The following is a 21,050-nucleotide window of genomic DNA, read 5'->3' on the forward strand; positions in this document are numbered from 1 at the left end:
CATTGAATGTTTGCCGAAGGACACACATGGAATTCAGAATGTGAATGACGATCTATCGAATGGACGAATGCATGTGAATATTTAGAAGCGTAAGAAATCGTACGTGCTCCTTGGCTGCCTCGAAATCGTGTCTCGTGTTATACGGTAAAATACTTAGTTGTATAATTAGAATTTGTTGACTCGGAGCTTAGTGGGACAAGGAGACGAATTCGAGATGGCACGCGGAGCATATTAGTTTTTAGTTGCGCTCTTTTTACGCAGGTACAGTATCCTTATAAGACTTTTGACGAACACCGAATTCTTTTCCATAATATCAGACTTTTTTTTTAAACAATTTCCTTTATATCGCGAGTCAATCGGCTTGGTCGTTTTAAGTTATCTTCAACCTGGTATCGTATCACGATTACAAGTCTGGTTCGTTCTCTACGAATTTCTTTTTTATATGCTTGAGAGTACTGTATGTGGGTAACAGAGGATGATTTGGGTAGGTACTATAGCGCGCGTCAGCGTGTAAATCGTTTCGTCGCCCTGGTTGCGGGACGAGTCGAACCAAATTTCTACTAGAATAATAGGCAACTATACCTTTTTACTTGTCAGAGTTCGTTCACGGGTTCTACTTGATAAGACTGCGTGTTTGTTAAATATGTATGTAAGTAGTAAGTTGTCGATAATTCGCAGTCCCTTCTTCCTTGCCTAACGGAATGCACTGTCGACCAGAAGCCAAGATTTTTTTGTTTCGTCCCATCGAGTCGATACGAAAATAACGTAGAACTTTTTCACGAAGCTTTTGTTTTCGAGTGTATCGATGATCGACGAACGAGTCATTTTAACTGTAGTCTTCCCAGCTATCGAAACGAAACTCTCACGTACCTGTTATTTTTGTATCGAGTCGATTATCATAGAACGATGCGTTCTGTTTTGACGCGTCAATCGGTACCTGAAGAAACATTGAAGCAAGGACTGCGAATGGGTTATTTTTAATAGTCGCGGACATATCAGGAGTGGGCATATCCTGAGAGAGTTGGTTGCTGGCGGAAGACGATCGTCGAGGAGAAGAGAAGAATTACATGAATTTTGATGAACATTAGATGAACAGAAGCGAAAAAAAAGGTAGAGCATTCTGTCTGCGTGCGTGTGTGAGAGAAAAAGAGAGAAAAACGATGCTGTGAAAGTGTAACAGAGTACACGAGTACTTGCAAGACCGAGAGGCGCATTTTTCTTCTTAAAGAGGGTTATTTATTTTAAGTAAAAACAGATATATTATAGATACACATAGAAGTCCATTTAAATCATCTCTTCCATACTTTTGACTACCGTTCGCGTGAACCGCCACGAAGGTGGATCGCATAGACACCAGCTGTACATATTATTACGAAAGAGAGAGAAAAAGAAGAAAGAAATATAATGCTATTTCAGCGATTCGTTTTGCGATTTCCAAGATTGGGTCATCATATACAAAGTGGGATTTTTCGCTCTTATGATCGTCCGTTCGACATAAATAAAATAAATGGGGGAAACACAGATGACGATGATAATAATTCTAATAACTAAGAATTAGTTAACGGTAACGATGTGAAAAAAAAGAACAGATTTCAGCGAAGCTATATATATATATATATATATTATATTATATATATTGTAAAAAAATTCCTATATACAAAATAAAGTTAAGGCTCCAATTTTTACCAAAAACATCTTTAAAGCGTGCTTTATAAAGCCATCGATTTTTACTGACCGATGTTATCACGTCCCATAGTATCAGTAACTCGAAACACAAATTCCACGAAAACGTTAACAACTGATCACCAACAACTACGAACAATAGGAAAAGCCAATAAGAAATTGGACATTTGTAAGAGTGGAAACATATCACGAACGATGATTCCATAAATCTTGTTCCAAACAATTTTCGCCGCTTGATTTCTTCAGCGTTCTCTATCGACCGAGAAGTATGGCCTTCCAAAGTCTTCCTCTGGTATCAAAGGTATGTACCTGGTCCTAGGATCCTTCTTCTTCTCGTACGCGTAAGGAAAGACCATGCTCCTCCTCGTCAAACCAGGTTTGCTACTTCTCGTTTCTATCGGTCTGGGGATTTTCTGAATGTGAGAGTGCGGCGAGTACGTAGAGCTCGTACTCGAAGAGCTCGGACCAACGTCTAAGATATCATTCACGCTCGTCGACGATAATTCTTTCGCGTTCGGATCGATCAGAGGAATATACTTTCTCTCGTCCTTCCCAGAGGCAACAGCCTCGTCTGAATTATTTCCAGAGTCCTTTATCGTCACAGCTTCCGCTCGAACAGCCTTGTTCTGCTTGTCAGTGGCCACGCGAGACAAGTTAATCTCGTTAGAGACGTTATTCGTAGCTTCGGGAATTTCAATTTCGCTTTTAATCGTAATAGGTACCCAATCGTCCACTTTTGACGTACTACTCTCTGACGTTTGTGTGGACCAATTGTACTTTTCGTGTTCCCAATTCAGAGACCTGGACACGTTGAAGTCTTGTCTAGATAAGGCGTTTGAAACGGTAGAATGTTCTATGGGTATCCATTCGTTGCTTTCATCGGTTCTCGTTGAATTTATCTCCTTTTCCTGATAACTTGCCTCGATAATCGCAGGTGTTTCCATCGACGTAGTGTTGGAAGAATTCATCGTTCTTCCCTCTCTTAAGGCAGACTCGGTGTTAACGATTCGATCATCTCGGTTCCGTCGTTCAAAGTCCTGTTGGTAGTTACTCGTAGTCAACTCCGGTTCATTGGGCCCTTGATCCTCCGAAGCGATCTCCCCCAAGGGTGGAAAGTATTTAGGCTCCTCATATCGCGATCCAGTTACGAAACTGGGCGTGTACTGCGAAATCAGAGGAAGAAGGGTTTGCCTAGCGTACCTTTCAGCTTGCGCCAGGATCCCAGCCAACCTTTCTGGCAAGAATTGTACCGTAAAAGCTCTAGACGTCGAGGAAGTCTCCTGTATCTCTTCTTTCTGCTTTTCACGACTGTGAATCTCATTTCTGGTGTTCTGTCTCGCCGAGCGTGGCCTCAAGATCGGCTCTGTGATTTCTGGAAACTTCAAAGACCTTCCTGTTTCCTTCTTATCGATTTGCAGTACAGGTTCCCGTATTTCTGGAAGGAACTCGGTCGTTGGTTCCACGGAAGGATTCGGAGAAGGACTTTCAGCGAACAAATTGGAACCAGAGAATCCTCTGCCTTTCTCAGTCTCGGAATTTTCCAAAGAATTCGAATCTCCATCGCTGGATATGTCGACGATGTTCCAAGGGTTCGAGCTACTGCCACGATTGCCCGTTTCCTCGAAGCTGTTCGTCTTGAAACTTTCTTTCCTCTCGATTATGCGCACATTTCGCTCCTTGGTAAACGGACCCAAACCTTTCGACGAGGACAACGACGCGATTCTCTCTTTCGAGAACGTCTCTATCGGGATATTATCTTTCGCCTCGTAATTCTGTTCTTTGGTAAATGGCCCGATACCACCTGGTTTCTCTTGCAGCAGACGTTCTAATGCCGAGGACGTTGAGTTATCCGATTCCAGAGGAACGTTGCATTCGCCTGCGAAGAGAGGAAGTAGAACGGGTTTCCCAGATTCTAAGCTCAGACTCTTTTTACAGACGGAGAGAATCTTCCCAAAGCTGTCGATGATGGCTACTTTGTCGATGCTCCAGGACACCAAACCTGAAGAGATCCAGCCGCTGTACGCCGTGTACTTGATCTGTAATGTTTGCAACAGAATAAATAAGGTTTTTTATTAGACTTTTGTATGCATATACGTCTCTGCTCGTAAGTATCGGGACAGTTAGAGAAAAACAGGATGAATTTGACAAATCGTTGGAAGATTATTAAAGTTTGTATTCTTGGTATTACGATGACGTTTATATTAGATATTCCACTTATTATATTTCATCTACTAACTTTTGTTAAATCGACGAATCGCACAGGAACCAATTTTGACAACAATTTTCGCCAAATTTTAACTTCGATACCAACACTGAATTCGTCGATTCGTGATTTTTCTTTACAAATCTCGCAAATAATTTCGAATCGTCACTTCGTAGAAACACCAAACTCTAACTGATTGATTCCTTCCTTAACGATCCAGTTAGATTCTACGCAAAACCGACAGAAGTGTCCTAATACTTATAAACGGAGAATACTTACGTCGATCTATTGATTACCTCGATAGCTTCCAAATTCGAAATCGCAGGGTGCGGTACAACAATCTTCTGAAGAATCGAACCAACCAGAAGCTCCTCGTCCTTCCGCGTCATCGCGAACGTATCGTTAAAAGATGCCTCTCCAACCAGAGTTACCTGCAGTTTCCCGTAACTCCTAGTGGGTCTTTCGCTGCGACTATTATACACTTTCACCTGGTACTGGTGAGCACAGAAAGGTTCTTCGTCTCTCGTTACCAGGTAAAGTTGTCCTCTGGCCGGTGATTCATCGCTGTAGTAACCCATGTCGCCGCAAGGTCCGCCCATGCTGTTCGCACCGCAAGGAAAACACTCGCCACGAAGAAGACCGTCGTATCCATTGTCGCACGGAAACGCTGGAAATCGGCACTTTGGGCTTACAGAGTCGGTGAACAGCTTGTAGGCCCTTCGATGGTTACACAGGGATCTACCCTCGACAGCGCTTGCTGCAACGTGAAAGTTTCCGATGAAGCGATCGAGTATGGCCAGGACGTTTTTGAATATTCAAAGTATCTTTAGGCGACGTTTCACGGGGCCAGCGTGACCCGCTTTCTTTAGGACAAAGAATTCGATCCGCGTTGCGGAGAAGGTAACGCTATCCCGAACGACGGCGATCCACACTCGTGAAAAAGACCCCGCTTTCTAATCTCTGATTTATCGTGCCTCTTACATTAGATTTTGCCAATAACTCGTAATGAGAACTGTTATACGAAGGAATGGACAACGGGTATCGTTAAGTATCGTTAACCCGTGAAAGTTTCAAAGATTTTACCGGCCTTTACTTTATATTATCCCTTTGTTCCGAATAAGCTCGACGATATCGTAACCTTGTCATAAGTGCGTCAAGTACATCGGGTTATAAAATACATAGAGTGCATTAAGTAAGTCAAGTGCATTACGTGCGGCACTTGTGCCAACGTGCGCATGAATCGTACAAAGTGTAGGTACTATACATACGTGTATAGGTTTATACGCGATGCGTCATAGCAAGCGGGACGAATGAGATGAAGTTTTAGAATGTGAAAAACGCATACGATGCACGTGATATGCAAAAATAGAACATAAAAGGTGTACTCGTAACATTTGGATTAGATAAAACAATTTTCTATCCAGATTCCATCCTTTTTTACCATTTTCATGAGAGAGTGTGAATTCGCGCGAATATTCTCAGTTTGTTCAAAGGTATTCGGATACCTGCTTGTTGCGTTTATTCAAAAATTACGATAAAAGCGGCGAGAAGCATCGAATATGCGTTAAATATCGCGAAACGTTGCAATACTTCTAGCAGTGTACAATAGATGAGACACTTACACCAGATGATATCCGATACGGCACCAAGGAACAGATTCGAGCAGCCTGTCTGCATTCTGCCCCCGTTGGGATAGAAATCGACGTCGCCCATAGGCTGCCAGGATCCCAAACCACCGAGCAACAGTTGTTCACCATTACTGTGAATCACGTCGACGAAGTTGGCGTCTGTTTCGTCGAGTCGGGCTCTAGGATCCTGAGACTCGAACAGTGGTCCTGCAGGATCTAATCCTGTGAATTACGCAGATTCTTAGACAACGTCCTGGTCCAAGGATATTGCTCCAACGGAGTATAAACGAAATCTAACCGGCTGGAGGAAAGCGCAGTTAATGAAAAATCCGTTGATAAAGTAGAAAAAGATGAAAATATCCGAATGGCAACCACGACACATTTACTTGGAACGCTTTTGCAAAAGACCTCGTCACAGTTTCTGGTGAACGGTCGCGCGATTAAGATATGGAGCGGAGGGTTGCTCAACCTCTCGCCATTTTTCCAAGCCTGTCTCGATGCTCGTTCGCCGCGTTCGCGTATCGATCTTTCCTAGCCTTTTTCATTTGAATAAATCACACCGAGAAGGGCAACGAATTCATAAACGCGTATACGAACACATTTATGCTTCGACGATCGCGCCAATTAGCTTATTAAAGCGTAGCGAGCGCGCTCCATGATTTCTTAAAGCGAAGCATTTACCGCGAAGGACAGCTGCGAGAGAACTCGAAGAAAAAGTTTAATCGATTCAACGATTAACGAATAATCGTAGTTGCCCTTTACGCTTAATCGGACTGGACTTTAACGGCTCGGATCTCCTTTTACCGATGGAAACTCGGCTCTCGAAGGACATCGAGACTACAGCTATCCGTAACGCGTTGCTCAACTTGGGCGCGATAACTGCATCGCGTTGCCCAAATACAGAGCGAACGAGGCAATCGTCAACACGCGGCGAATAAATCGCAAACAGCTGCGTACGGAGAAAAGTATTGCATAATGGGCTCCGCCGTACCTGTGATTCTGGAGACGTTTCCCAGCTCAGCGCCGGCAAATCCAGCCACGTGAGCACCCAGGCTGAAACCGATCAAATGAACCTTCTCCAAAGGTACGTTCAAACTTCGCACTAGCTTGGCTAATTGTCGGCCGACCAGACGAGTGTTGGCAGCCGCCCTTACGTAGTTGGGAACCGCGCTTCCTGGTCCCCAGTCGACGCACACTGAAAAGATATGCTCGGCCTGAAGACGAAGCTCGTTAAAGCGAAAAGAGAAATTTACGTTGATCGTATGGCCAGGTGGTAAGAATGAAATTTTCCGATACCAACCGTGAATAAGCATTTGCCGTGTGATCGACTCCTCGTTTTTACACCGAACGGTTGTTTCGCGTAAAGTTTTGTACGAAATCTATCGTCACGAATGGACCGTGGATTTTCGTGCATTCGCGAGAAATTAGAAAATGTAAAATGTGCGCGTAATAATGTTTAGTAAATGAAGCAAATAATCGCTTAGGTTTACGCGTCTTCGATCGCGTTTACAGAAATACGAATCTGCATAAGTATTCAGAGTCTATGGTACGTAGTCATGGAACTAGAAAGAATCACTACGAACCTATATTACATTCGTGCACAGTCATTAGCGCGGATCTCATTTCATAAACCCAGACGTGATCGCAGCTGGATCCGAATCCATGCACAATCACTTTGGTGGGTAGATCGGGATCTATGGCACGGTGTGCGTTATCGTTTATGTCGTCGGCGGGAACTTCCATCGGAATCGATCTTGCCTTTCTGCTGCCGTACACTAGAAATCTGCGACATACCGAAGGAAACAATTAAAACCAGTTTCGTATTTCGCCGAGTGCTCGTTCCAATTAATCGCCGATGGAATTACAAAAGATCTAGGAACTTGTAAAACACAGAGTCGATCAATTTGTTTTTCCGAGTGGTTCATATATCCACCCATGCGCGATTGCGCTTATTCGTAAATGCAACTAGGCGTGCTTCTTACAACGCATCGCCTTACTTACGAAACATGTAACGAAACTACTGGCGTGCTTTCGCCGAGCTAGGTCACAAGCCAGATATCGTTTCTATCTTCGTGTTATCTCGACGCTGCACGAAACGACGGTGATCATCGCAAAGAAAGATGCATTTACCGAAAGATTCGTAAGAAACGTAAAAATTTGGATACATTTACGACGAGACATATAGATAGAAAATCACGGTCTGTTTCGTATTCGCGAATCATTTCGCGTGGTAGTTTACGTTCCAATACCTAGTGCCAACGTCCTTAGGTGGCGACGGGAGCATCTCCAGGTAGCTGAACGGTCCTGTGTCTTCGAAACAGCCGACATCTTCGTAGCAAACCTTCGAGATTTCTCTCTTGGTCCTATGATGCAATTGCTTGTGCAACGTCCACTGTCGCATAGATTCGACGACAGCTCGAAAAATTTCGGCATCGTTCTTCTCGTCCGCGGATTCGTCGAGAGGCGTCGGCCACTCTTGCGCAACCGTCGGGTCTCCTGCGGAAACGACGAAATAAATACGACTGAAACGCCTTGTGCCCCTTTCACAGTCCCAGTGCCGATTCTCTCTTTCCCTTCGATCGAACAGCCACCTGTTAAGAATCGCAGAGTTTTCTACGAACAGAACTGCTCGTAAGGCAAGATGGTGAATCGAGTAATTTGCGTCGGAAATTTTACTTCCTTCCTACTAGCGAGTACGTATTTACCATAAATCTATTTTGGTCTTATTATTCGATCTCTTTCGTTTATCCCGTCAAGGTTCCCGTATAAAAAAACCGATACACCGTGCATCACCGTAATATTATCTTTTCAGTCGCGTATATTTTTCTACTCCACGCAAGTTTGCATACTCTAATGGAAACTTCCCGAAAAAATAAATACATTTTTTTCAGAATACTCCGCGATTATACCGCTCTCGTCGCACGTTTCATTTTCCGCTGAACCGTTTAACCTTCGTCCAACGAGAGCCGTTCCAACAGTTGGCAACTCTTCCAACGCGTATAGCGCAGGAGAGCGTCTTTTATTTTGCGCATCTGGAAATGTAAAGAGTCGATAAACTCGACCACCGACGCACCCGAAGTAGATCGTCGGACGAGAACGGCTGCCGACACTCGATCGAACAGCAAAGTCGCTGGACCGATCGGCACACCAAATTGTTCGGAACGAATCGAAGATTCGGGATCCGAACTACACGCATCGCAGGTCAGATTGATAGATTCGCGCGAAACTTCGTAACGGTTTCCTTGGCTCGTTGCACTGCTATTAGCATAACGCCTGAATAACAATCTCCTGGAACGCAATTTTTTTTCTTCAAGCTTGACGCCACACAGGAAGACATCGATGTAACTCGGCAAGTAAACCAAGTCTGCTTCCTTCTCTCACGCTGCTGCCGGCCAACAAAAGGCCGAGGTTTTGCGAACGAGAAACTCGACGATCGAAACGCTAACGAGCTGGCTCGAAGACACCCGTCGAACAAAACCTGTCTACTGGCCGCAGCCTCCGACGCGATATTCGTGAGAAGGGAAAGTCTAAGCGATCGATAAGTCGATCTAGCAACCTGTCGGCCCGCGAGCATTAGAAAATTGCGGCTGATTTATCGACCGGCGGATCGATGCCGAAGAACTCACGTGTCCAGCACGGAAAGTGTAATTAGACTCGCGACAACTGCGAGTCTTCGAATCCTTTCGAGATATCGCGCAGATACTCGTCGCGATATTTCCAATTATCGTTTATATTGAAAATTCTACATTATGCGCTAACATCGCTGTAACACGGTGATCTAGCGATTTGCAGGTCGGTCTTCGCTCGTAAAATCGGGATGACCTCGACCCTCGTTTCGAGTAATTGGATACCAATACCGGATGTGAATTTCTAAATTTCTCTTGGTAACTTTTTTCAAAAAATGCCTCAGATTTCTCTTCTAGATATTTCTACGTCGAAATTTATGCAAATTTTGAAGTATCGAGGCACCGGACTTACTTGTACGCCGTTTGAGTCGTAGAATTTTTATTGCCCACGCCATAAGCGTTAAAGCGATCTTGGGAAATAGACGATGAGACGGTGGAAAATCCGAGGCACCTGTCGCTCAGGGATTGGGGGTCGAGGAGTCGTCGCTCAGGGATTGGGGGTCGAGGAGTCGCGGATCAGGATTGCGACCGTCTCCTGAACTTACGACCTAGATCCGCGAGCCGACGTGAAAAAACTGAAAGGCAGAGGGATCGCGATATCTGAAAGAATAAGCGTCTGGAGGAACAAGTTCTCGAGCAACGGTCCCGATCTTAAGAAGCGAATAACGAACGATCGCTCGATAATTGGAACGTCTGGATAAAAGTAATAAAAAGATAGCGGTGCGTGGAACGAGACAGAGGCGGCTAAAAGTAAAACGCGGAAAGAAAATCGGACGAAGAAAGTTGCTCGTATCGACGCGCAGAGGCGGCGAGGTCAGTCGAGATAAGAAAGAGAAACTCTTTTTGTTCGAACGGTGGATTATCTCGCCAGAGATCGGAACAGAATACGAGCGGAGGCGGTATATTCGCCCGCGAATAGGCAACCACGATCGCAGTGGTGGCGGTGGATGAACCGACCGGACGAGTCTAGCCGGGGAGAAATTCGGAAAAAGAAAGCCAGGAGCCCGAGGAATAGGCCGTTAATGGTCAGCTAGATCGGAGAGCGGTTCGAGTTGCCGGAGTTTTTGTTCGTCGAACGAGCGTCTGGCAAAAGGAGCATGGTCTCGAGTCAGGGAGAGGCATGGAAAAGGGAAATCAGCAGAGTTGAAATCAGGACTGACCGTGTGTGACTCGCGCGACCGATCCGAGCACCTCGTCGCCTCGTTTAAAAGCCGGCGGGTGACTTTCCAACGACGATTCGCCGCGGAAAAATCGCAGGCCAACGGCGCTTCCACGCCAACGTACGTTTACACGGCGATTTCCGTGCGACATAACACGGTAATACGGTTTTGCGTAGCCTGCCCGATATTGTCACGATATATCGGTCGAAGAAATAGCGTCGCTCGGTCCGATCGGTTCTCCGTCGTCCGTCGTCGATTTTTAACTAAAGATTAGAACGCAAAGATTTATATCGTGCGCGTAAAAAATTGTCCAAGATCGCTTCGATTCTGTCACGGACGACAAAAGTGGTGCGATTATCCAACAAGTGTACGAGTCGGCCTCTCTTCCGTAATTACGGAGTAATATAAAATATAAATGTACCGTGTCGTACGAGTATCTTCCCATATTTTACTCTTGGACGCGTACTTTATGCGTCTACTGCGATACACGTGCGTCTTCGCACGAAAGAGGTCTGGCTAAGCGTCCGTCTATTCGAGTCTAGTCGAGGAGGCTGTGTCAAGGTTTCCGTAGGAATGACTCGCACAGACGATCGAGTCCGACCGTTTTACGCATCGTCAATGACAATTAGTACGTGCCACTTGACCGACGAATCGAAAACGAAGCCAACGGTACCGAACGGAACCGTAAACCCGGTAATTCTTCGATTCCTCGAATTTCCTTGATGCATCTATTCGTACGCCGATAAATTCCAGAGTCCGCGGATCCCGACGTCGCGACGACTCGAGCGAAATTGCATTTCGATTAACGACGACGTTCGGATTGTTCGTTCGAACGGCATAATCGCGTATTTTGTACAGCTAGGGAGAAACACGGACAAACGTAATTGCCGGTGTTAACGGAGATTCGATCTAAAAACGGACGCGATGTCTTGATAGCGCAGGCGAAATCCATCAATTATACACCTGGCAGAGTGGTTAGATCGCTCGACGAGCGTGTATCCTGCGAGACAACCAGACTGCGTGAATAATTAAACACAGATAGCCGATCATTTAACGAAATGGAAAACAGCAGGGAAAACATAGCTATGACGTGTCGAGCCCTCATTCTACTTTTTCGTATCGCTAATAGATCGACAAGTTTACGTAATTCCAGGAAAAATTCTGTATCGGTTACGAAATAACTGCAATATACATCGGTCGGACAAATATCGAACCAGATTTCGCTCTTTCTCATTGGGTCGAGGCAAAATTGCCTCATATCATGGTTAATTCACGAACGTTCAATTAGGGTATAAAAATTTTCTCTCTTTTTGGAGCTACTGGAAAAACTTTGTAACAACTTGTTATAAAACGCGAATATCACGATCGAACGTTACCACGCGATCAGAGAACGACTAAGTGGTATCCACTTTCGATCGATCGAAAGAATCTAGCGTTTCTTCATCGCGAATACGATCGATAAGATTAATGAAAGCGTTAACTAGAGAAGTAAGAGATGGAAGCCAATCGCATACGCGATCGTTTCAACGTAGACCATTCCTCGGATGATACGAGCGAAGCTTTCGAAATCGCTTTGGAATATTGCTTCACCTTCGATAACCGTAACGAAACCACCTTTCAGTGCATTTATAATTCGATCGCGTATACATACACGTTGACGATGTCGCAATCGAGACGTTTGAATTAATAATTCAAGCCCGATGATCACTTAGTCTGGAAACTACCATTGCTTTTTCAGCCAACGAGAGCGTCGAGTGCGCGCAACGTTGATTTCAAGCGAGATGTCCAACTTATGATTATGGTCGAGCGACAATGCTCGTTGCGAATAACGATTAAATCTTCCAACGTGTCCTTTGTAATTCTAAATAGATGTTAGAAGAGATTGTACACTGGATATCTAGGTACATACGCGACACAAAGATGGCATCGGTACAGAGATTTAACGGTACAGAGATACTTTTAAACGCTCTCTGCAACGGGATTCCTTCAGATACGTCACCTCTATTAGTGCAACGACGATAACTTATCACCTGCTTCTCAAATAAAAACAGCTGATGTAAGTTCAACGATATTTTAACACACTTTTAAGGTAATATTCGAACGATTCGTTACTCTATTCAACGCTTCGTTTTTAGTATATACGTAGAAGAAACTGTTATACTCTATCCATAGTCTTTGTTAATTTACACGCGTTAATAACTTTCTCTACATTATTCTCATTTGATACAGATGAATTTTTATTACTAGACATCTGTTACATTTATTTTCACTTGTTCCAGATTCCCATGCTTTTAAAATAACGTTCCTCGTTCTATTCGGAAAATCTAGTAGAGTAATTTTAAATTTGATTATTGCGCGAACGAATAGATCTCGGCCTCTTGATCATGACCTGCTCGTTTTGAAAAGCTACTCGCGCATTCCGCGCGCACGTCGCAATTTATCGCTCTCGAACAAAAGTGGATACAGAGGAAACGACTGACAAAAACGAAACACGCGACAATCGCGCTTACCCAACGTCGCCATTGTTCCGATATCTCTGGTATCGCGTGCATCCGGATCCCTCGTAATCGCTATCGACCAATTTCTAGACCGAACAATCCCATCGTAGAACAATGGCGCAATAAAGGAACAATTCCTTGCGCGAAGAACACGAAACTAGCTCTATGTGGGACACAGCGGTGATCTGATAGCGAGTTGGTTCTCGCAATAAGAAGGGATAATTTCTAGTAGCACGTTAGATACTCGCTGTTTGTCCTTTACGCGACCGTGTTTGTTCTTCGAACAACGTAACGATGAGTCGCGGTGGATGTAGGCGATGCGATGGATCGATTTGGATCTTAGCGTGTACGATCGAATATCCAGCGACTTTCTTATCTCTGTATCTTCTTCGACAAATCCGTTTTATTTTCTAATGGATTCCGGAGATCGGCAAAAGTTTCAAACATCGAAACTTAATTCTTACTCGCACGCTCGTTGTATATCCGTAGCACTTTAGTTACCTACATAAGGTTTAAAGAACTTAGTAACACGGTATCCAGCGAGTCGAGGTCATCGAACCCCGATCGCATAATCGGCGTTCTCTTATCCGCGGATCAGTGTTCCGTTCGCGAGCTGTCTATCCGTCATGCACCAGTCTTCTCAATTCACTTTTCACGACCCAAATTCGGACACGAACGTACTTACGTACGTTAGATTTATATTTGAATCTTGACCAGGTCTTTTAGGTGAAAAACGTCGAGTGTGGAACCGTTATACCGTATTCTTCTACTTGGCACCGATACTCCGCTGTCCCTATCCTGCTGACCTTAAAACAGAATTCATGGTCTGGCCTCTGGCATTCGTCGAGCGAACCCGTTACGAAACTCTGCCTTCGATCTTAAAGGAATTCCGCGGTACACGCTATATCACGTATTATCGAACGACACGAGTGAACGACTCGTGAAAAAAAAGAAAGTCGAGTCGGGTTTTTTTCCTGAAGAGCAGGAGATACGGAAATCTGTCGGTAGGATTGGAAGAAAAGTGACTGATCGCTATGGAACGGAAGTGCGGTTCGATTCACGGACATGCGGAGGAGCTTGAAAGCGAAAAGAAGGCGACGAAAGAGGAAAAGTCGGGGTTGAATTAACAATACGTCGCGTGTCGTGCTAATGGGTCACGTTGAAGTAATTACTTTTGTATATCCGTGACCCGGAGACCGCTGTTACGAAGAGAATAGAATTTAGTGAAACGAACAATTCTAAATAAGGAGAGGTCCGTATTATTGCGTCCTTGAATATATGTTATGTTTTGGTTTACAAGGTCTAGAAACGAAAAAGTTATAAGTAGATTTCTATTGCTGTTTCTTGTTACCTTCGGCCAAAGCTGCGCGATTAACTTTTTTGGTATTGTCCTTTGCTACAAATATATGAACGTGCTCCCTATCGCGTCGTATCGCGTACTATCGTATCGTAATACTATCGGAATAAGGATTTTGATCAACTTATACCTGTACCTTTGTTTACTTCGATATATTTTTCTGTTACAAATTTATCAACTCGTCCCTCTATCGGTCAACCTCATAATAGTCAGGTCATAAAAGAACAAGACGAGGAACCAAACGCAGAGCCTTTCAGTCAGTCATGTTCGGAGATAGGGAGATGCGAGTATTTTTTGCTCTGAGCAACGAGCGGACCGCTTTTGCATCTGAAAGGATCCACGCGGAAAGTGGCCGCATCGCGTGACGATAGTAGTCGATGAAAGTTACCGATCCTTACGACTACGCCTTTCTCGTTTCACCGTTCACAAAGATACAATAAATCTACTCTCAAGGTCTCCGAGCGTTGTTGCCTCCTGTAATCGGTAATCTGATCGGTGAATTAGTTAGCGTGATACGTACTCCTCACGCGGTACTCTATTTCCGGAACGATCGGCACTGTGCAGAGAAAGGACGAAAAAGGTAGAAGGACTAAGATCGTCCACAAGTTAATGGTCGCGTACTTCGTATTACGCGTAAACATATATGAAAGAAAATAGGAAGCGTTTGTAGCCAAATGCGTCCATAAATTGGAACGATCGCCACGAGAAGTCGGAAGATCGTGCACAGCTCTCACTGGTCAGACTAAGCACCGATAAATTTCTAACCGGAAGGTTGCCGGTTAAAGAGAAAGAGAATAAGAGCGGGAAGTGGACAATAGCTCGTTCTTTCGCAATCTGCAACGACGAGCGTTCACCTTGCTTCGAATGTTCGTCGCGTTTTTCGTTTCCTATTTCGGAAATCCGAGTGCACGTTTTCGGACATTAAAATCATTGGAAAGTTGCAACGTCTGAAAGTCGATAGATCTTTTAATGGACGGAAGAAAGTCGTTAGATATTTGCTTCTTTAAACGCAAAATATAGACACGTTTGATCGACATACGTGCGCGTTCGATAATCAACGGTGAAAAATGAAATAGTAATAAGTACAGAGAAAGTTGGCGGAGGCGGTGAACGGCAATGAAATATGTGAAAATTAAATTTTCATGCGATGTCGTATACGATAATTGGAAGAGGGTGCGGTTTAAGTATTACGCTTTCAAGAATAACTTCTCTCTTTGTATAACGCTTAAGCGTCTTGTCGACATCTGCTGAAGTAATGTTTGTCTTCCAAGCGGTGTCTAAAATGTCTGAGATATTTGCACAAAAGTAGGCTCGCGATTAGTGAAAGTATTATTTTTAAGAAGATTGTATCTTTGGCCGTTGATTCGTACGAGTATCCTTAAACAATCTAATCGGGCGTTTTAAAATGGCTGCTAAAAGAAATCTTGAAGCTGTCATTAAGATATTAGTTCTCGGTATAAATGACCAATCGTCCGCCTCGTGAGATATTAGCCGATCGCCAAGAGGATTCACGAGGAGAGCGGAAAAAGGAAACGGACATCGTTTGGCGGAGAAAGTATCTGCTAATTTCGACGCAGAAGTACTCGGTCTCTTCCTACGCGCATCGAAACACTCGTAAAGATTTTACGTCCACCGTATATCTTGGTTCCCTTCCTCGTGCAAAAGTATGCTAACCCGGATCCAAAAGAGATTGGGAAACGTTTCAATCGCTGCACCGATTACCTTTGCTTCTCGTGGGCGAGCCGAGAAGTAGTTGTCCGAGTTTATTGACATAGAAATATCTAAATTCCATCGCTGTAACGAGATAGCGATTGCTATGGAACCATACGTCCACGGTTGATTGGTTTTTCGTAACGTGTGACGTTAAAAGGTAGTGTGCATGAAAAGAAATTAATTAGCAGAAATATTTGAAGTATTTAAGGCAATGGATTATATCGCACAATTGCCGTAGCTCGGTGATAACTTCCTTCCTTCGTTTTCCTGTCAGAACTCGATCAACGCTGTTCTGTTTATAGTCACGCAACGCGAAACAATCGCGAACATTATTATGACCCATTATCGCGTTAAGAAGAAAAAAATTGCAGGTAGTATTTAGTAGCGAAGAATAATAATATTTCTGTCCTTTCAAAGGGAACGACGAAATTGAACACACCACAGGCCGTGTTAACGTTTCACGGTGTACGATCGCAAAATGATCTTGGGAATAGTCCTAAATATAATATTACCTCGAGAAATATTACGCCATAGAAAGAAATTAACTTCCTCAAATTTATCACGACTATGACAAAATCATTTCCAGCGAACGTTTACTTTTTACTTCAATCGCAACGATTTGATCGCGTAACTAACTGATTTTGATCTTGTTGTGTAATGACTAATGGGAGCGTCATTGATCTCGAGAGAAGTCTAGGCTGAAGCCTTGACGAGGAATAAATTACACGATAGACGTCGATTGACCGGTCGCGCGCGAATTCATTCTCGCATCGTCGAATTCTCGCGTTCCGTTCCCTTTCGCGACATAATCGCGATCGAACCTACCGAAGATTCCTTTCCATCCTCCTCCTTCTTTTCTTACCGTCGCAACACGTCGTATTTCCGCCCCGTTGACTACGATGACACCGAAATCGCCAACAGGATAAAGCCAGAGAATGACGTGCAATTATATTCCGGACGTGCAACAACGGAAGAGGAAGATAGTTTGCTAATCCTGGCCTGTTGTGGAACGGTATTTCAAAATTACTCTGCACCTCGATGGCTGCGCGGTTAACTACCACTTGTTATCTACACGTAGCTTTCTACTTAATTGATAAATTGAATTCTATCAGCGAGGCGTTTAACAGTTACTTCCGTTTGACAGTAAATTAAAAAGTAAGAGAATTTTACAAAGCGATCCTCCTTTTCATTGGCATTCTATGACGATGAACGAGCATGAGCCTCGCGTAAAATTCAATGTTTGCTTTTAACATCCATTATTTTATGTATACGCACATCGACCCTCTGAAATCGACGAGACACGTTCAACGTAGTAATACACTAATTTGCAACGCACGTATCAGCTAGTTCTCTGGCTTCTGACATAAAATTTAGAAGCGCACAGATGTCCTAATATCCCGATGACCTACTGCCGAATGACTGGGTCACGAAATTCGAAGGTCTCGTTTACGAACCGATTCCTATCCGATCACCAGTTTGACGCGTCCAACTCTACGATCCTCTTTCGCTAGAGAAATTCCACGCGCGAAAAACTACAGATAACATTCTGATCGAGAATGGTTAGATCCGGCACGAGTCGGTTGACAAACCTGGTTCGTGTCAAAAGCTGATGACGCGACACTTGTATCGAGGAAATTAGACGCGACGCGCAATAGCCGTAGTAACAATTTGGAACGACAGCACATATGAATCATCGAGAATAGAAAATGGAGGTGTATATCCATCTCGATGAATTGTCGTGAACGTACTATGCGTCCGAAATGTACGCCGATAAAATCTGCCATTGTACACACCTCATTGAAAGTAGGTTATTACCGAAAAAGAAAGCGTTTACAGACTGAAATTTGTTCGGGACATTTTCATTGTTTTGATTATAGAATAGATTCTGTGTGGGAACGTGTCGAATTAACTATAAAAGAAAACAATTAACAGAAGAAGCCTTACGTAGATATGAAATTTTCCTCGTATTAAATGTATTAAGTATTAAATGAATAATTACACATTTTTTACTTTCTGCAGATCTTTTTACATTGACCTACGAGTCATGAGATGGCAAGAATTAAGATCTCTCTGTTAAGGACAAGGAGAGTAACTGGATCCAGTTTCATGGTCATGGGAGCAATAAAAATTTATGTATATACACGTATGCATGCCACGATTTTACGTTACACAAATGTAACATGATTACACCGTCTAAGCAAATAAAAAGTTCGTCGAACTTTGTCCTTTTTGACGATCGTCAAAGTACGTTACAACGTTGAATATTTTAACTCACCGGTCATGCATAGTACCCGTTACCTTCTTCATTTTTTGCTTAAATATTTTTACTCAAATTTTTGTGGAGTTTCGCGACCCTATCATAGACGCCACTTTCGCAAACGATCGTCGCGTGTTTCGCACGGTGAACGCTCGCGAACGACCGAAACGCGGGGAAATTTATTCGCAAATTTCGTGTACCAGACGACTCGACTTTTCGAGACAACTTACACGAAACCTCGACGATGCGTGCAATAACGTTAGTGCTGTGACAGAGTTGCTTGCACTGACTCTGGAATAATTTCATTACAATAAGCTGGTCATGAAATTTTCGTACCTATATCGATCGTTAAACGCGAATTGAGAGTATACATTCATTACCATTCCCTCTATTTTAATTCCGTACATTACGAACGTAGTAATTTTTATAAGCTGCGAGTTTTTCCGATACAAAGCAAGATAATCTCAAATTTAGCTGCAAAAACATAAAAGAGTGATTTATCGGTTACTCGCATCGAATATTATAATCTTCGTGCACCGCAATCTCTTAGCGATGGTAACGTAAATCGATGATGCGGTCACGAGTGCAATCAGACTCGAGGAAAAAGTTCCTTGAGCCTCGCCCAACCACGTAAGTGAAAACAGACGTTAGTAGGTAGGTACCGGTTAGGAAACACGCTTAAAATTTGAGGCATCGTCGTTGATGACCTCAACGTCCGATTACATGATTAAATAATTGTCCCCGATTCGTTAACGGTTAATAGAACGGAATTCACAAAGTATACGCTGGGGGAATGAAGAAGCACTGCGATTAATAATACAAGTCACCCGAACACATTAGGTGTTTACCTCGTTTATTGGACGACTTCTAATTAATAGCTTCCATTCAACATCATGACAGATGTGCTAATCAAATCAAATCAAATGAAATAAAAAAAAAAGTCTACTTATAGTTAAAGTCTAGTTATAACTGAAAATGATTCAAATTTGGTCTACAAATTATTCGAAAAATCACCGGTGAAAAATAATAAAAATATAAAGAAACATACCATAGAGGCTGATGCATCCGAGTATCCAAAAACTTAACAAGAGTTTGTTAATCATCTCACGTTGGTGGACCGGCTAGAGGGACGAATCTTTTTTTCAAAAATCCATCGTTCGCGTACCGATTTGAAAATCCAAGGAGAGCACGTGTTCACAGTTCGCGAATCTTCCAAACACGCAAGGATCAGTGTTCTTTCATTCTCTTGACCGCTTCGTTGACCAACGAAAAATTGTGCGAAACAATGGAGAAACTGTTAAACGCTTGAAGTCAGACAGAAAATATAGACGATCGATCCAAGTTGCCGTGACTTGCTCGATCCTCGAAGCAACAGTTTTTTTTTTATGCTTCTCTTTATCGATTTTCCCTCGTTGTTCGACGAATATCAGTGTCTCTCAGAATTTACATAACTTTCGTTCCATAGCGTTTATCCACTTTCTCCAAATTGCCGATTTAATTTGCAACAAATTTCGCTTTATGGCGAATAGTCCGCGATTTTAAAGGAAACTCTTTCGAAGGAAACTCTCGAAGGAAAAAATGGAAACGAGATCGAATTTAAAAAATCGTAATTGTCAAAGAAAGGCGCTTTTTTCAGCTGGCTGAATTCTTCAACTTCTCCTGCTTTCTCCTTCTAAAGACTTGGCGTACTTTTAAACGCTCAAGCGATCAACAATCGAGCGCACCGCTCATACGATTTATACTTGCACGATGGTGTTTACTTGACTGATGAAAAGTTTGTTCGCGTGGTTTATCGATCGTTTACGATCCGGACACTCTCGCAATACAATCGCATTATTAATCTGCAGATAACCGAAAGAAACAACGTCGTTTCATGTCAATGTTTTACAATCGACGATCAAATTGCAATCGAGTACTCTTCCAGCTATCGTAGGGATGAATTAACGAATAACGAATTGATAAGATTCGACGTCGATTCGCTAGATTTCCAATAGCTTGATCGTTCGATCACCGATATATCACGCGATATTGCACAGATTTCGCGTTTTCATTGTCCGGATCGCTTTCGAGGCGATCTCGAAGCTCGGTTTTCACAGAGCGGCGCACTCCGGCAAAACGAGAAGCCTGGAGCGCCAGCAGAAACTAAGAGAGAGTTTGTGCGATCGTGCTACACCTGCAGGAACACCAGAGCTGCTACCTCGTGGCCTACTATAACAGAACTGACTCCCACCATAGTGTGACTACGTCTCTTTACTTGCCATAAGCGAACGGTGTTTACTCGCCGTGTCTTCCGACGACGATCATTCCCTCCATTGGGATCTCTTCACGATGTTGTCCACGACAACTTTGCCTTTCCGTTGTTCCATCGGTTCACTGAGCATTCAAAGGGATTTATTATCGTTTCCTTTAGGGTATTTAAATGAAATTCCTCGTCCAGACTCTCTCTTCTACGCCTATTAATCCTTAATATAATGCAGCTAAATAAAAACATATTGTGTATATATACATATATACATATATATATAAAATTTTAATATTCGGAATAGAACATCGTATTGCAAACTGTCTTCTTTATTTAAATTGCAAACTATCGTTTTTATAAAACTTTTTTCTAAAATCTTGATAAATAGTTTTAGAATATTTTAGAAAACGACATTACTTTCCTGTCGCGTAAAAACATTAGATGTGCAACGAACCACTATTTAATTCTTAATGCGTCCTAGCACCTTATGGACAGCGTGTACACCATGTGTCGTTGCCTAACAAAGGCCGCAAAATTTTCTCGTGCTGTCGCAATAAAGGAGTTTCACTATTATCGAAAGCATCCGCACAATCACATACAAACAACACATTACTAAATATTATATCATCGTACCGAAACCGAAAATGGATTGTTGACTGCTCCTTCTCACGATAGAAAGGATT

At 43.2% G+C, this 21,050-nt stretch overlaps 1 protein-coding gene across 1 annotated transcript; it reads right to left on the reverse strand.

Moving 5' to 3' along the window:
* Window positions 1-1,492: 1,492 nt before the first annotated feature.
* Window positions 1,493-20,535, reverse strand: LOC100741998. Its single transcript, XM_012392679.3, has 7 exons — window positions 19,174-20,535; window positions 7,764-8,010; window positions 7,098-7,297; window positions 6,506-6,709; window positions 5,509-5,736; window positions 4,183-4,643; window positions 1,493-3,719 (listed from the first exon to the last, which is right to left on the reverse strand). Exons 1-7 carry the CDS (start codon window positions 19,226-19,228, stop codon window positions 1,926-1,928), a joined length of 3,189 nt encoding a protein of 1,062 aa, XP_012248102.1. The 5' UTR covers window positions 19,229-20,535; the 3' UTR covers window positions 1,493-1,925.
* Between the last annotated feature and the right edge of the window lie 515 nt (window positions 20,536-21,050).

This window comes from Bombus impatiens, unplaced genomic scaffold, assembly GCF_000188095.3.
Source record: "Bombus impatiens unplaced genomic scaffold, BIMP_2.2 scf_1506, whole genome shotgun sequence".
Classification (NCBI taxonomy): domain Eukaryota; kingdom Metazoa; phylum Arthropoda; class Insecta; order Hymenoptera; family Apidae; genus Bombus; species Bombus impatiens.

What these genes read in the sequence shown, in the direction of transcription:
- LOC100741998 (XM_012392679.3), bottom strand. Translation starts at nt 19,228, where the DNA reads ATGATTAACAAACTCTTGTTAAGTTTTTGGATACTCGGATGCATCAGC. An exon ending in AAACGTCTCCAGAATCACAG is followed by an intron (nt 5,737 to 6,505) that starts GTACGGCGGAGC and finishes CGTAATTCACAG; the next exon opens with GATTAGATCCTGCAGGACCA. An exon ending in CGTATCGGATATCATCTGGT is followed by an intron (nt 4,644 to 5,508) that starts GTAAGTGTCTCA and finishes TTCACGTTGCAG; the next exon opens with CAAGCGCTGTCGAGGGTAGA.